The sequence below is a fragment of the Nicotiana attenuata genome, unplaced genomic scaffold (genome assembly GCF_001879085.1).
Source record: "Nicotiana attenuata strain UT unplaced genomic scaffold, NIATTr2, whole genome shotgun sequence".
In the NCBI taxonomy this organism is placed as follows: domain Eukaryota; kingdom Viridiplantae; phylum Streptophyta; class Magnoliopsida; order Solanales; family Solanaceae; genus Nicotiana; species Nicotiana attenuata.
The window spans coordinates 237,123-251,985 of NW_017671516.1; the positions used below are offsets into that span (position 1 = coordinate 237,123).

General features: G+C 35.0%; 1 protein-coding gene across 1 annotated transcript; it reads left to right on the forward strand.

The window, feature by feature from the left end:
* The first annotated feature begins 2,410 nt into the window (after positions 1-2,410).
* Positions 2,411-5,833, forward strand: LOC109208733 (xyloglucan glycosyltransferase 4). The gene is made up of 4 exons (XM_019371889.1): positions 2,411-3,559; positions 3,903-4,211; positions 4,425-4,829; positions 4,938-5,833. Exons 1-4 carry the CDS (start codon positions 2,921-2,923, stop codon positions 5,574-5,576), a joined length of 1,992 nt encoding a protein of 663 aa, XP_019227434.1. The 5' UTR covers positions 2,411-2,920; the 3' UTR covers positions 5,577-5,833.
* The last annotated feature ends 9,030 nt before the right edge of the window (positions 5,834-14,863 follow it).

The window sequence follows — 14,863 nt, forward strand, 5'->3', positions numbered from 1 at the left end:
TTCGACAAGAGGGTTTTTATACTTTTTTGTTCAAACAGTGGGCAGTGGGGCTTTTGGAGGGCGCAAGAGAGATGAGCTCTTTTTGTTTTGTATAAATGATTTAAAGTATATACACGATAAGTGTAATTTAACATATTGTATAATATATTACTAACAATTTATTATAGGTTACTAATGAGCGTTTATTAAATATTGTTATTGTTAATTGTATTTTAAGTGATCTTATTATGTAAGTTTGTTTTTATCCCGCTAGTGCATACAATAAAAAGTGCAAAGGTTGATAATCATAAGTTAATTTTTTTATTTTTAAGTTAATTGTTTCGTTGACTAACTTAATTGCAAATTGTTCGATTTTGTACTTACTGAGATTTACTTTCAACCTATTAATGCGAGTAAATGGTGAGCCATGTTAACCTTACAGTAAATTATTCTTCAATCATTTATGAATTGTACGGATTAGAAAAACGAGAGGATAAAAAGCAAATAGTTTCATGCCGCATGTCGGAAATGGTTTTACATGGGAAACCAGACTGACACATACTTTATATTTTACATTAAATAAAGTGCCATTTTTAAAGGCTTCATTGAATTTGGAGAAGTAATAGTTATAAATTCTCCACTATATATTAATCCTAGTACTAAGTAGAAAAAGTACTACAGTAAAAAGGAAAGTCAACCACCGCGTTTTGTTATGAGTTACCGTGTTCCTGGCTCTTAGCAAAATCCAACCTGCTGATTATGACTAAACCTTCCGCCTTTTTTTTTTATAGAAGGCCACTTGATTTTAAGTGGGGTTTAGTTTGTTTTTAATATTGCTTACTCCCTCCGTTCCTTTTTAAGTGTTTTTGAGGTTTAGTCACTTATTGAGAAACTATGTTAATAATATTAATTATAAGGTATTTGATTAAATTATCTATTATTTCTTCTTTAAACGTGGGAAGATTATTAGAGCAAGGGTAAATTAGAAAAATAATAGTTAACACCTTTTAATTTGCTAAAATAATAGTACTTATTTTGTACTGAATTTGAAAAGCTAAACGACACTTAAAATGGACTGGAAGGAGAAACATTTCAATAGTAAATTGTTTTGATTTAAAGTATTCCTTATTAAAAGGTTTTTATTAGCTTGAATTTGAAACCTTTGATTAAGAGTTACGAATCCCAACCATTCTAACCATGGGCGAAGCTACGTAGCACCATCAATTGACCACCCTTCATCGAAAATTTACACGGTATATATAAGATTGACTAGAGAGCGAAATACACCGAACCCATTTGACTTCAGAAGGAAAATAAGATTAGTTCATAACAACAACTGTAGTAACATGGAAATTGGAACACCGGCAGACGCCGTTTCTTTGTTGTTACTGCTTATAACAAACAACCAAAAAGAAGAAAAAAATGAAAAGACCAAAAAATGCATGTTTAACGATCCTAATCTGCGGAAAAAGACGCGGTATTTTACAGATCATCAGACGTGGAAATATTTCCTTTTCAGTACAGTTGTACTGTACAACTATTGTTTTCCATGAAAACGAAACGGAACGGCTGCGGAAGGAAAAAAATGACAAAATAGTCCCTTGAGTTTAGGATACGGTCTAAAATAGTCTTCTTTCAAATACATAGTTGAGCAGTTTTGGTCCTTTATATTTACTAAACTCGATTGATCACTGTTTTTAAAAGCACACGAAGATAGTTATTCTAACAGAATTCACTTATGAGAAGCGCATGAACTGTTTAAACTGATGAAACCATTAGGGCTGACTTCTTCGCATTTATTTCTGCCATTTGCACCTCATGAAAAATCATAATCAAGTAAATGAAACTTGCGAATATGATTTATTTTACCCTCCATTATATAAAATACTGAATGAATTAACGTGTATGTCTAGTTTGAACCACGATAGCACCATTTATTGTCAAAACATTAAAATTAGAAATAGGAAAAGGAATTCAAAGAAGTCCGTCCTAGTCGTTTCTGTAGTTTAAATAGTTTACGTGCTTCTCCTGAGCTAATTTCGTCCAAGATAATTACAATCAATACATTTTAAATCTAACAGAGACCAAATGCGTTCAATTTTAATAATATAAAAGACTAAATCTGCTGAGATATATACATAAAGGACTAGTTTTGAAATCTTCATTTTCTAGCTGGGGCGGCATATGGAGAAGCCGCGGGGGTTGATGACTTGGTTTCAATATTTAGGCATGGTTCACTTTGGCTGTAATTGGCTGTCATTTGTTTGTTTGCAAACTGGTTTTGTTTTTGTTGATTGACAGCCAAGAGGAATCTGGTTTTCTCACATTACTCGCTTTTAGTTGACAATACCTTATTATTAATTTATAATATAGTAGTAATTGTCTTTCTTCCTTAGACTCACCAATCTCTCTCCACGCTTTCCCTTTTTGACTGATCCCTTTTGTGTCTGATTTTTTCTTTCTCTTACGCTTATACAACAACTATTACACTAGTACGATATTAATTACTTATTTAGCAGTATTAAAGTATACCAAGATTTTTAAATTATAGCCGAAGCTTCCATGTGCCACGCCAGTCTCCACTGAGGCACTGACACCTGATCTTGCCCTTTTCTTCTCCTCCTTTTATTTCTTCTGCTTCTTCTCACAATTAACTACCATTTTCTCCATCTCTTCTCATCTCTCTCTTAGCTTTGACTTCAAACTCTCAAAGTACAATTAACTCTCTCTCTCTCTCTCTAAATTCCTGTGCCATCTTTTCTGTTTCAAGATCCAGAATTTCAGATCAAATTGTACCATTCTTGTAATGGGTGTCACTGTCTCAGTGTCATAATTGAGTTGTTAAGATTCATTTATTGCTTTTTTCCTCAAGTTCCTCATCTGGGGTTGTTGCCTTTTTCATCATCTATTTTTGGATTACTGAATAAGAGTAAATCCAAAAATGGCACCAAGCTCTGTAGTTGTTACTATAGAGAATCCAAAGAGCATTTCTTTAGTTGAAGTCAATGATTTGAATTCACCAGCTTTTAGGGATAAAAACAAGGCTGCTAATCCCAAAAGATTTACTAAAGTTCTCCTTCTCAAAGCCCAAAGAACTCTTGGTTGTATTCCTTGGTTAGCTAATAGTTTGTGCACAACTTTTGCTTCTGTTAAAAAAAGGATTGCTTTATCAGATAAGAATGATGAAGACCCTAAATACAGGGGAAAGTTGTACAGATTTATTAGAGCTTTTCTTGCTATTTCAGTGGTGGCTTTGTTTATTGAAATATTTGCTTATTTCAATCAGTGGCAGTTAAATTTGGTTAATCCTTGGGAAGTTCAAAGCCTTTGGCAATGGACTTATATGGCTTGGATTTCTTTTAGAGTTGATTATATTGCTCCTACCCTTGCTTCACTTACTACATTTTGCATTGTGCTTTTCCTCATTCAATCCGTAGATCGACTACTTCTTTGCCTTGGTTGTTTCTGGATCAAGTTAAGGAAAATCAAGCCAATTATCAATGAAGATGCAAGTGATCCTGAGGATGGATCCAATTTCCCTATGGTTCTTGTACAGATTCCTATGTGCAATGAGAAAGAGGTAAGAGAACTGAGATATTGCATATCTTAATATTGTAGTCATTCTTGCTAAATCAGTTTAATCAGAGGTAATTTAAAAACTTGAATTTGTTGGGTTCACTATCTATATTCTCACCACTTAATCCATTGCACTTTTACTATTATGGGTTCTGAACTTAGTGTTTGTTGAAATTTTAGCAATTTTTCATGTACTCGTGTGAAAAATACTGGGTTCAGTTGAACTCATCGAAACTACACTGCATCCGCCTATGAGTTTAAGCTTGTGTTGTTTTTCTTTTCTTCCAATAATGGTCTTGGTGGATTTGTAAATTTGATCTGACTTTTTAATTTTCTTGAACTTAAAGGTTTTCGCGCAATCAATAGGAGCTGTTTGTCAGCTGGATTGGCCAAAAGAAAGATTCTTGGTCCAAGTATTGGATGATTCAGATGATGAAGTGCTGCAGCAAATGATCAGGAATGAATGTTTATCCTGGAAAGAGAAAGGGGTCAACATCATCTACAGACATCGGTTCATCCGAACCGGTTACAAGGCTGGCAATCTTAAATCAGCAATGGCTTGTGACTATGTTCAGGACTATGAATTTGTTGCAATCTTTGACGCGGATTTCCAACCGAATCCTGATTTCCTTAAATTGACAGTACCTCATTTTAAGGTAACTAACTAGTTCAATTACTCAATCTGAATAGCCAATTGCTAATCATAAAGTTCTTTTTTGCTTCTTGATCCTGTTTGGTTTAACTGGTTAAAAGTAGCTGATAAGCAGCAAGTGATGAAAATCATTTGAAGTGTTGAACCTTATTTTATAAATGATCAGTTACTTGTTTCAATAGAACTGTTGGAGCTGATAATAAGTATTGCTATGCAGGGAAAGCCGGATGTTGGACTAGTTCAAGCACGATGGACTTTCGTTAATAAGGATGAAAACTTACTTACTAGGCTTCAGAACATCAACTTGTGCTTTCATTTTGAGGTGGAGCAGCAAGTAAATGGTCACTATCTCAATTTCTTTGGATTCAATGGAACAGCTGGTGTTTGGAGAATTAAGGCTTTGGAGGAATCCGGAGGTTGGTTGGAACGAACAACTGTAGAGGACATGGATATCGCCGTCAGAGCACACTTGTGTGGCTGGAAATTTATCTATGTTGACGAGGTAAGGGCGCTTTGTGAGTTGCCAGAATCATATGAAGCTTACAAAAAGCAGCAGCACCGTTGGCATTCTGGTCCAATGCAGCTCTTTAGACTATGTCTTCCTTCAATCTTGAAGTCCAAGGTGAGTGTTGCTTTGTATTTTCACACTCTCAATTCCACTTGCCAACCACATGAATATGAAAATTTCGGACTATTAGTAAATTTTAACAATGTCGTATATCCTTTGCAGATCTCTGCCTGGAAGAAGGCCAACCTGATATTCCTATTCTTTCTTCTGAGGAAGCTGATATTACCTTTCTACTCATTCACATTGTTCTGTATTATACTTCCACTAACAATGTTCATACCAGAAGCCGAGTTACCCCCTTGGGTGATCTGTTATATCCCTATAGTCATGTCCATTTTGAACATTCTTCCATCGCCAAAGTCGTTCCCTTTCCTAATGCCATACCTGCTATTCGAGAACACAATGTCCGTGACAAAATTCAATGCCATGGTGTCGGGGCTATTTCAGTTAGGCAGCGCCTACGAATGGGTAGTCACCAAGAAAACAGGTAGAGCATCTGAGTCGGACTTACTAGCACTTGCTGAGAGGGAATCGAAGAATATGAACGAAGAGAAAATTTCAAGAAGGTTGTCTGAGTCTGGTCTAGAACTATTCGGAAAATTAAAAGAACACGAAGAGGTGCCCAAGAAAAAGAAGGCAAACAAAATCTACAGGAAGGAATTAGCACTTGCTTTTCTTTTGCTCACTGCAGCTGCAAGAAGTCTGTTATCTGCACAGGGCATACATTTCTATTACTTGCTGTTTCAAGGTTTAACTTTTCTTATAGTTGGCTTGGATTTAATTGGAGAACAAGTCAGCTAACAAAAGCAAAGAGTTTAATACTACTTTATTTGGCACATCATCTGTTTAGAGAACCAAAATTTCCAGTTGAGTAGCAAGCAACACTTGGCTACAAAATGGATTTTCACCTTAAGAATAGTTTACAGGTGAATTTTAAACAAGTAGCATACTGAGATTCATTCATATATACTTTATTTTTATTTCTTTTCATTTGTGAAATTTGTAATTGCTCTTACTGTTTCAAGCATAATAATACATTGAAAATATTTGTTGACTTACTCTGTCTGCAGCAGGGTTTAGACTTCTGAGTTCACACAATGGCCTTTCTTCTTTTGGTGAAGATTATATGGTTTTTTGAATGCAAATTACTGTATGCTCTGGGATGAATAAAGTGAAAAACCAGGCAAATATTGAACACATTTCACATATAATATAATAGGGCAGCTCGGTGCATTAAGCTCCCGCTATGCGCAGGGTCCGGGGGAGGGTTGGACCACAAAAGTCTAGTGTATGCAATCTTACCCTGCATTTCTGCAAGAGATTGTTTTCACAGCTCGAACCTGTATAATAACTTCGTAAAATCTCTTTGTTAATACTGTAAAGCAAATTCATTTTGAAGTTACAAACAATAGAGTAGCAGACTGTTATTACATATGCATTAGCAATTATTTAACCACTAACACTATTGATTACCAAATGTGAAAATAATGTTGACTCCATTACATTTTTAAATTTATGATAATATTGCAGAGTTTTGTGTATTAAGCACTAACAATTTAGGACATATACTCCAGAATGAGACTTTTAAGTGAGTATGGGACGAAAGTCGGAAAAACTGCTAAACCATACTCATTCACTAGAAAACAAACGACGTCCGTTATCAAATTAGACCAAATCATGATCCTCGAGACGACTATACTATCTAGTTTGTAATAATATTATAAATAGGCAAATTCTATTAATTATCAGCAATCCAAAAATGGAAAATTACAACTGAAGAGAGGTCAAACAACATTCAAATACCAAACTATAACCGGAAATGAAATTCAAATACGAATGTAACTGAAAAAGAACAACATCAACTAATTAATCCAGCTCCATTCAATCGATTGCAGCTCACGTCCCAGTTCATGGGGGTTCAGGTGTTTTTTCAGACTAGTATAGGACAGCAAATACAAAGTTTGATATAGGTGCCCCCCTTTGTGTGTGTTTGAGCGCGTGTGTGTGTGTGTGCGCGAGAGAGAGAAGTGAATCCGAAAAAAGAGGGAGTGGAGGAAGAAGAATAATAAGAGTGGATTAGTAAATTGGATTAGGGATTAGAGTAGGGAAATTTGTATAGATTAGCAGTTGATAAGAAGAGCGTGTTGGAGTGTGAAGAGGGAACGGTAAAGGGGAAACCAAAAAAGAAAGAAAACAAAAAGGAGAGGGAAAAGGAGAGCGCGTTGAATATTAAAAGCACCAAGGCCCTTAACGAAATACCGTTTGTCAATTTATCCTTTAAAAATAAGTTTCACATTAGACAAAGTTGTAATTTAAACGTTCCTATTATCTAGCACTTTAAAATCAATTAAAATTTTGGTTATTAAATATTTTCTTATTAAACTAGGTAAAAAGTCCTAATATTTCGGACTTTAAAATCAATAAATTCTTTTCCTTATATAAATTTTTTTTCTTATTTTAAATTGTTAATATCTTACGTCTTTTTGTTCTATAAATAAAACTATAATAATAACATGTAGATACCCCAGTATTCTCCAACCACAAATAGAAAAGAGTATATGGACAGAGATATTAGGACATAACTTAGTCTTATTTTTACTTTTGGGGGAATTATTCTTGCACCTCTTTAATTTCATATTTATAATATTAAAGTCCTATATTTTATATTATATATTTTTCATCAACTCTTTTTTTTTTGGTTGAAACAGGAAAATTTTATTAGATACTAAGGAATATTACATATGTCACTCTCAGCCATTCCATTGGGATCGAAACTGGAAAGTGTTACAAAAGTAGTAGTACTATTAACTGCACTAATATTTCCCATACTAGCTAGAATATTACAAGCTTCTTCCGATATTGGTCTAGAGTAGATTTTCACTGCTACCTCTACCATTGGCTCATCTTTTAGCAAGGGAAAGTACCAAGCTTAGTAATATGAATAAAACAACCATCCTTGAGTACCAGGGTCCCCAACTGAGCCATTGACCACCTGCAAGAAGAAATAATATGGTTATAAATTTGATGATAAGTGTTTAGTAGATTTATTACCTCCGATGAGTCAGTTTCGATTTCAACGGGCTGGAGGTTGAACTGAATTGCAATTTTGAGACATGTTTCCAACGCAAGGAGCTTTGCTTGAGTATTGCTTACAACATATGAAAGTCTTCGAAAGCCTAGTATCCAGTGGCCATAGGTGTTTCGTATGACTCCTCCCACACCACCAATGTTTTGGTTAACTTTATAAGCACCATCACAATTGAGCTTATAAGAGCTCGGGCTAGGTTTTTGCCAGCTTATGTGGATGTTTTTGAAATTTAAGTTAGGATGGTAAGTAACAGTGAGGTACTTGAACTCGGCAGCTCTATTGAGAATTTGGGAGAAGGATACATCTTTAGATTCATTATTGAAGTTATTGCTATTGCGATTAAGCCAAAGGTGCCAGAGACCGTAGGGATATATATCATCCCATTCCAGCGAGAGGAAAGATTTTGCCGGTTGCGCAAGTTTAATCGAGTCATGCAGTGTATATCATTAGGAGTGCGAAGGGTGATAACAAAGTTTGCCCAAAATTTGTGGGCTATGGGACAAGTTTGGAAAATGTGAGTAAGGTTTCCTCACCTCGCCTACAAACTGGGCATTGATCATCAATGTTGAGGCCTATGTGATAAAGATACGATCTAGAGGGAAGCCTGTTGTGGTAGCAAAGCCAAAAGAAATAGTTGATTTTCCTTGGTATCTTTAGGTTCCAAATTCAGGAAAGGTTTAGGATGGGCTCCTTTTTCGGAGTAATTAGATTAATGGCAGATTTTAGGTTAAAAATGCCACTATTTGTGGAAAACCAACAAGGCTTATCATTAGTGTTAATAGGATTGGTGATGTGAATACTTTGGATGGCGTTTATGATATCGTTAGGAATGGAGAATGAGAGATTTGCAAAGTTCCAGGTGTGGTTAGTAAGAACGTCCTTTACCAGAAGATTTTCTTCATTATAATTAAGGGAACCTTGGATGAGAGTTCTTAATGGGGGGAGGTTAGGGATCCATCTACTGTTCCATAGGTTTACACGATCACCCTTACCTATACTCCATGCAAGACCTTTGGTGCATAAAGTCCATCCATGCACGATGTTTTTCCATATGAAAGAGGCCTTCTTGGGGGAATGTTTAGATGAATATTGGTTAATAAGAAGATTAACCCAAGGGGCCATAGGGTTGTTATAAAGAGGCCGAGTACGGCTAGCTAGGAGGGCTTGATTTTGGTAGCTTCTTTAACTAAGCCAATGCCTCCCTTCTCCTTAGGAGTAGTAACAATATCCCAATTTATGAGGTAGAGGCATTCTCTATCTTGGATAGTGCCCTTTAGAATGTTTCTTTGGAGGCGGTCAATATATTTTAGAGTTTGTTCTAGAAGTTAAAAATATTGCATGACATGGTTTGGAATATTGCTAAGCGTGGATTGTATTAGGGTAGCACGCCCAGCTAGGTTTAGGCAATTTATTTTTCAATTTGCAAGATTGACTCTCATGTTGTCTAAAAATATAGGAAGTCCTTAGGTTTTGGGTATTTGTGAACAATTGGAAAGTCTAAGTATTTTCCAAAATTATTGCTAGTGAAGATATTAAGAAGATTGAAAATTTTTGCTTGAAGGTTTTGAGGACAGTTCTTAGAGAAGAGAATCTTGGATTTTTTGGAGTTGATTTTCTAACCCGATAAGTTACAAAAAATAGAAAGGCTATTAGAAATAGTGGCACATGTTTTATCATTAACTTTAGCCATCAAGGTAAGGTCGTCGGCAAAGAAATTATGAGATAAATCTGGACCTTTGGAGTTTATTTTGATGGGGTCCCAGTTGGCACAGTCGACTTGGTGATTTATATACCTGGACAACATTTCTATACAAAGAATAAAAATACATGAAGACAAAGGGTCTCCTTGACGAATTCCTCTAGTAGGCTTGAAGTAGTTTGTCTTGGTACCATTGACAAGAATGGCAATGTTACTAGTGGTAATGCAATTCATAATAAGGAAGGTGATTTTTGGAGCGAATTTGAAGTATATAAGGGTTCTATAAATAAAAGACCATTCAAGACAATCGAAGGCCTTTTCTAGGTCTATTTTAACAATTATGTTAGCTTTGGAGCCTTTCATTTTATTGAACTTGTTGATGATTTCTTGAATATTGATGCTATTGTCACAAGCCCTTTTTTTTTAAAAAAGCTTGTTTGGAAGGAGTTTATGATCTTAGTTAGGAAAGGTTTGATACGATTAGCAATAATATTTGTAACAACCTTATAGATGGTATTGCAAAGTTCAATAGGTCGAAATTTTTTAAGAAGGTTTGCATTAGGGATTTTTGGAATAATGCAAAGGAAGGTATTGTTCAGGGGTTTTGAAATTTTTAGATTGTGAAAGATATTTCTTCCATAAGTAATGATGGAGTTTCCAACTACGGACCAATTCTTTTGGTTAAAAAAAAAAAGAATGAATATCGTCTAGTCCTGGTGCTTTCATTGGCTTAAAAGAGAAGATGGCATTCGAGATTTCTTGGTTTGTGAGAAGATTATCAAGTGAGCTTAGATCTATAATATCAAAAGATTGTGGAGATTAAAGGATTTCTGACCAAGTTGACTTTTTGTGGGAGGTGGTAAAGATTTTATTGAAATATTGAAGGGTGTGGTTAGCAATTTCGGCAGGGTCATCAATCCAATTCCCAGCCTCATCTTTAAAATGAGAAATTTTATTAGTTCTTCTACGATTTATGGTCGATATGTGGAAAAACAAATTGTGTTGGCATCACCATTATATAGCCAATTGACTCTCGACCTGAGTTTCCAAATATCATCTTCCAACTTAAGAATCTCATTGTACTTATTTATGAGTTGACTTTCGAGGTTTAGGAGGAAGTCATTAGCCGGGTAATTTGGAGAATTTCGGTACCTTTAATTCTAGCAGATAGTGTTTTTTTTTTTTTGGAATATGTTACCATAAACCTCTTTATTCCATCGGGAGGCTTCCAACTTAAATAAGGGTAAGGCATCTTCAAAAGATCTATTATTCCAACTGTTTTCCACTAGGTTTAGGAATTGAGGATGAGAGCACCACATTGTTTCAAGACGGAAAGTCTAGTGTTTGAGGGGTTGAATTTTGGATTAAGTCTAATGAGAATATGATTGTGGTCGTTGTAGGTTCTGGGCAAGTGGTCTACTATGGCATTTGGGTATTGGTTAACCTTCATTCACAAAATATCTATCTAATCGTTTCATAATTAGGTCGTTACTCTTTTTTCTATAATTCGTCCAGGTATATTTGGGGCCTTTAAAACCTAGATCAAAAAGGTTGCAATTATTAAGAAATTTCCAAAGCTTGGTGGTTCTATTAAAATTAACCGGTCGACCGCCGCACTTATCATCAGTTGAGAGAAAATTATTGAAATCACCACTGACAAGCCAAGGCCCTTTGTAGTTACAGTAGATATTATTAAGATTATGCCACATTAAATTACGTTTAATAATATTATTACTAGCATAAATAGCACTAAAAAGCCAAGGATTTTGATTTGGAAGTACCTTAATCGTAGCATGAAATTCCTGATCATCCCTAACGACTTCATCAACAATAACCATGTTATGCATCCACATAATTGCAGTTCCTCCAGAACGGCCATCAGCTAGAAACTCGACCATTTCGGAGAAATTGAACTCGTGTTGGATAGCAACAAGGTCCTGCATGTGAGTTTCTAGAAGAGAAACCAAACAGGGCATATGGGTATCAATGATATCCCTAAAATTCCTACAAAAGTTGGCATTGTTATCCCCCCCCCCCCCCCCACATTCCAAACTATGAAGTTAATTGGTCGATTCATTTGGAGAGGTTGCATGGTGTGGTGACCCTGGTTCTCCTCCAAACATAAAGGTGGGCCGTCCCTCAGAGATGGGTTGAGCACCACTGCATATTTTTCTGTTGCTAGGTTTATGAGGTAGCTTGATGTCCATTGACCATTTGAAAAATGTTTCTGGGCAGCTGATGATAGATTTCTTGTCTTGCCTCTCCTTATAGAGCAAGATTGCTATTTCTCCGAGGCTTTTGAATTCTATTCAAGATTCCCTTAATGGCCTGGCTACAGCCTCCCCCTCCCCTAGTAAGTGGTTTCCCATGTTTGGTACGTTGGGAGGTAGATGAACTTCCATTGGAGCAGGATTCTCCTGATTTTGTGGATTCGTAGAGTTGTTCATATGTTGGTTTTGGTTGACTGTTTGTCAAGCCAGAAATATTGGATTCACTAGGTTTTGTGGTGGAAAAAAGGGTAGGTTTTGGAGAGGTTTCTGCCTGAAGGTCAGGTTGAAGTGAGTGGGGAGGCCCCAATGGGCTTGCATGGCTTGGACTAAGGTTGGGGAGGCATTTGGAGCGATTGGATTCAAGATATTGGTCAGCCAGACCTGGTTGAAGCTCATTGGGTCAGAGGACAAGAGTTTTTCCTTGAATGTACGCAATCCTTCATCTGCTACTTTTAGCATCAAATGCTGGATCTGGTGGTTTTGGAGGTAGTGTAATGTCCATTAGGGAAGGATCTAAGGCGTGTTGGGACATGGGGTGAATTGAGTGGATATTTAGAGATAAAGAAATTAAGAGATAAGTGGGAGCTTCTCTCTCTAGACTATGTGCTATTCAACTCAACTCCTTTTAAAAGTATGACGTTGAACACGAAAGTTTTTTCATAATATATTTAAATTCTAAAAAAGGCTATCTACAACTCTTTTTTCTTTTTGGTTGTGCATAAAAAAATTTTACACCTATACCGAGTTACATGAACAAAAAGTCTCTATATCCTTTTTTATTCTATATACTATTTAGCTAAAACTAAAATAAATAATGTAGTATTATTCTATTGTATTTCTTTATTTTTGTTATTCGTTATACGAGCATGAATATATACAATAAATTTTATTATCTTTTAATTTAATGAGCCGATCTGTATATTTTTATATTTATTTTGGTTTGATGTGTAAGAAGCTATAAGCAATTATTAGAAGACACATTGAAATTTATTTTTCATATTATGCTAACTAGCATGAAGGACAAATGCACGCGTATGAACAATAGGGTGGCCTCATTTCGCCTTACCAACCTCAAGGAAACTCCGAATACAAGCCTACATCATTTGTACAGACAGAGTTTTTGGGTGCTAAGATCCTAATTTTAGAGGAAAACAACCCAGATTGTACGGTAAGGTCCCTAAGCAATGACTTAGTGGAAAAGAAAGTGATCGAGTGATGATAACTAGGAGCAGATAAAAGACAATATTTGATTGTCCATAAAACTTGATAAATATAAAAGATAATATTTGACGTATTCAGACGTAGAATCTAGATGCATGGTTATGGATGGAGAAAGAAAGCTCTCCAGAAAAGAAAGAGTAGATTAATAGATGCCGTTTTGCGATAGTGGATTTTTATAATCTGTTGGAATAATTTCTACAATATTTTTTATTGATTAAGAAAAAAAATTGAATAGACCTCTTATGTTAGTTAACTTGTGTCTTTTAGAATGGGCTTGAGAATTTATAACTTTCCAACTTTTTTTAGTTAACTTTTAACTCTCCAAAGGTTATATGTTCTTGTTGAAACTAAAAAAAAAAAAAAGCATGATAATTTATGAAATTGAAGTAATAAAATTATAAACTGGGAGAAATATTAAGTTGACCAGAGTAATTGAGATGCTAGATTGAGAACTTCTATGGGGTTGAATTTCTTCCTTCTTGAGTAATTGGCTATATAGGATCAACAATTATTATTTCAAGAATTTTTTTTGTAAACATTTATTTTTGCAACTTAAACATAATTTTCACTATAAAAAGCATATAACTCATTGAGACAGGTTACAGTCGCAAAACACGTACTCTAAGACTAGTGATAATAATAATTTAATTGTACTCTTATAAAATGTATACGAGGTACTTTGACATATAACCAATAAAGTTGACATTAAAACCCAACCGACTATTTGTGTAAAGATTTCTTTATAAAATGGCCTATATTTGCTTTTTTTAAGAAATGATTTGGTAAAGACGAAGGCTACCACTACTTCTGCAACACATCGGTTAATTTTCTCTTTACTTTCTTACTTCGTATATTTATCCCTCAACTCATTCATCTGTAATTTTCAAAAGAGTAGCAAAGACATTTTCGAAATCTCATCTATCTTTTTTTTAGTATGACCAACGTAATGTTCTCGAACTGTTTGTGGATATGCCTCATTGAAAGTTGATAACTCTATGTCAAAAACTTATTTTGTTCCTTATGAGTTTGTCTGATTACAGTTAAAGGATTTGTTGGAGTAGTTGAATAGTGATGTTTCATCGCTGAGTCGTATCAACAACAAGAATGTTATTTTGCAGTATTGGTCGCCATGATATTGATATATCCAAAGCAATTTCTGAGCTCAGTCAGGGTAGAGGTAAGGTTTGCGTACATATTACTAGGGGTGTTCAAACCGAACTGAAAAACCGCACCAAACCAAAAAACCAAACCAAACCGATTAAAAAACCCGACTAGGTTTGGTTTGACTTGGTTTGGTATTGAGTAAAAAAACCCGAACCAAACGGACATATAAATATATAAATTTTATTTATATTTTAAAGACTTTATAGTGAATTTTCTTTAGAAAATGTAGAAATATTTGGGATCCTCTCATGTATTAACCTTGAAAGCGTAAATTAATGAAAAATTATTGTTAGACGACTAAGAAAATAACTATCATGTGTTACTAAAAAAATTCTCCCATTAGAATATTTTAATAGATCATATGTTTGTCAATTTTTTTCCATATTTACTAAACATATATTCACTTATCAAAGCTTTATCTATAATTTTAACTAAGTAAGGTTGAAATAATATTCATGTAACAAAAAAACCCGAAAACCCGAAAAACCCGACAAAACCGAACCAATCCAAACCGATATAGTTGATTTGGTTTGGTTTTGATAAAAGCCGAACCAACCCGGTCCATGTACACCCCTACAGTTGATTGATACAACTGTGAATGAATTGTCCACCAAACTATCTTTTGTGTAATGCAGTGGATATCAAA

What these genes read in the sequence shown, in the direction of transcription:
- LOC109208733 (XM_019371889.1), top strand. Translation starts at nt 2,921, where the DNA reads ATGGCACCAAGCTCTGTAGTTGTTACTATAGAGAATCCAAAGAGCATT. An exon ending in CTATGTGCAATGAGAAAGAG is followed by an intron (nt 3,560 to 3,902) that starts GTAAGAGAACTG and finishes TTGAACTTAAAG; the next exon opens with GTTTTCGCGCAATCAATAGG. An exon ending in TGACAGTACCTCATTTTAAG is followed by an intron (nt 4,212 to 4,424) that starts GTAACTAACTAG and finishes ATTGCTATGCAG; the next exon opens with GGAAAGCCGGATGTTGGACT.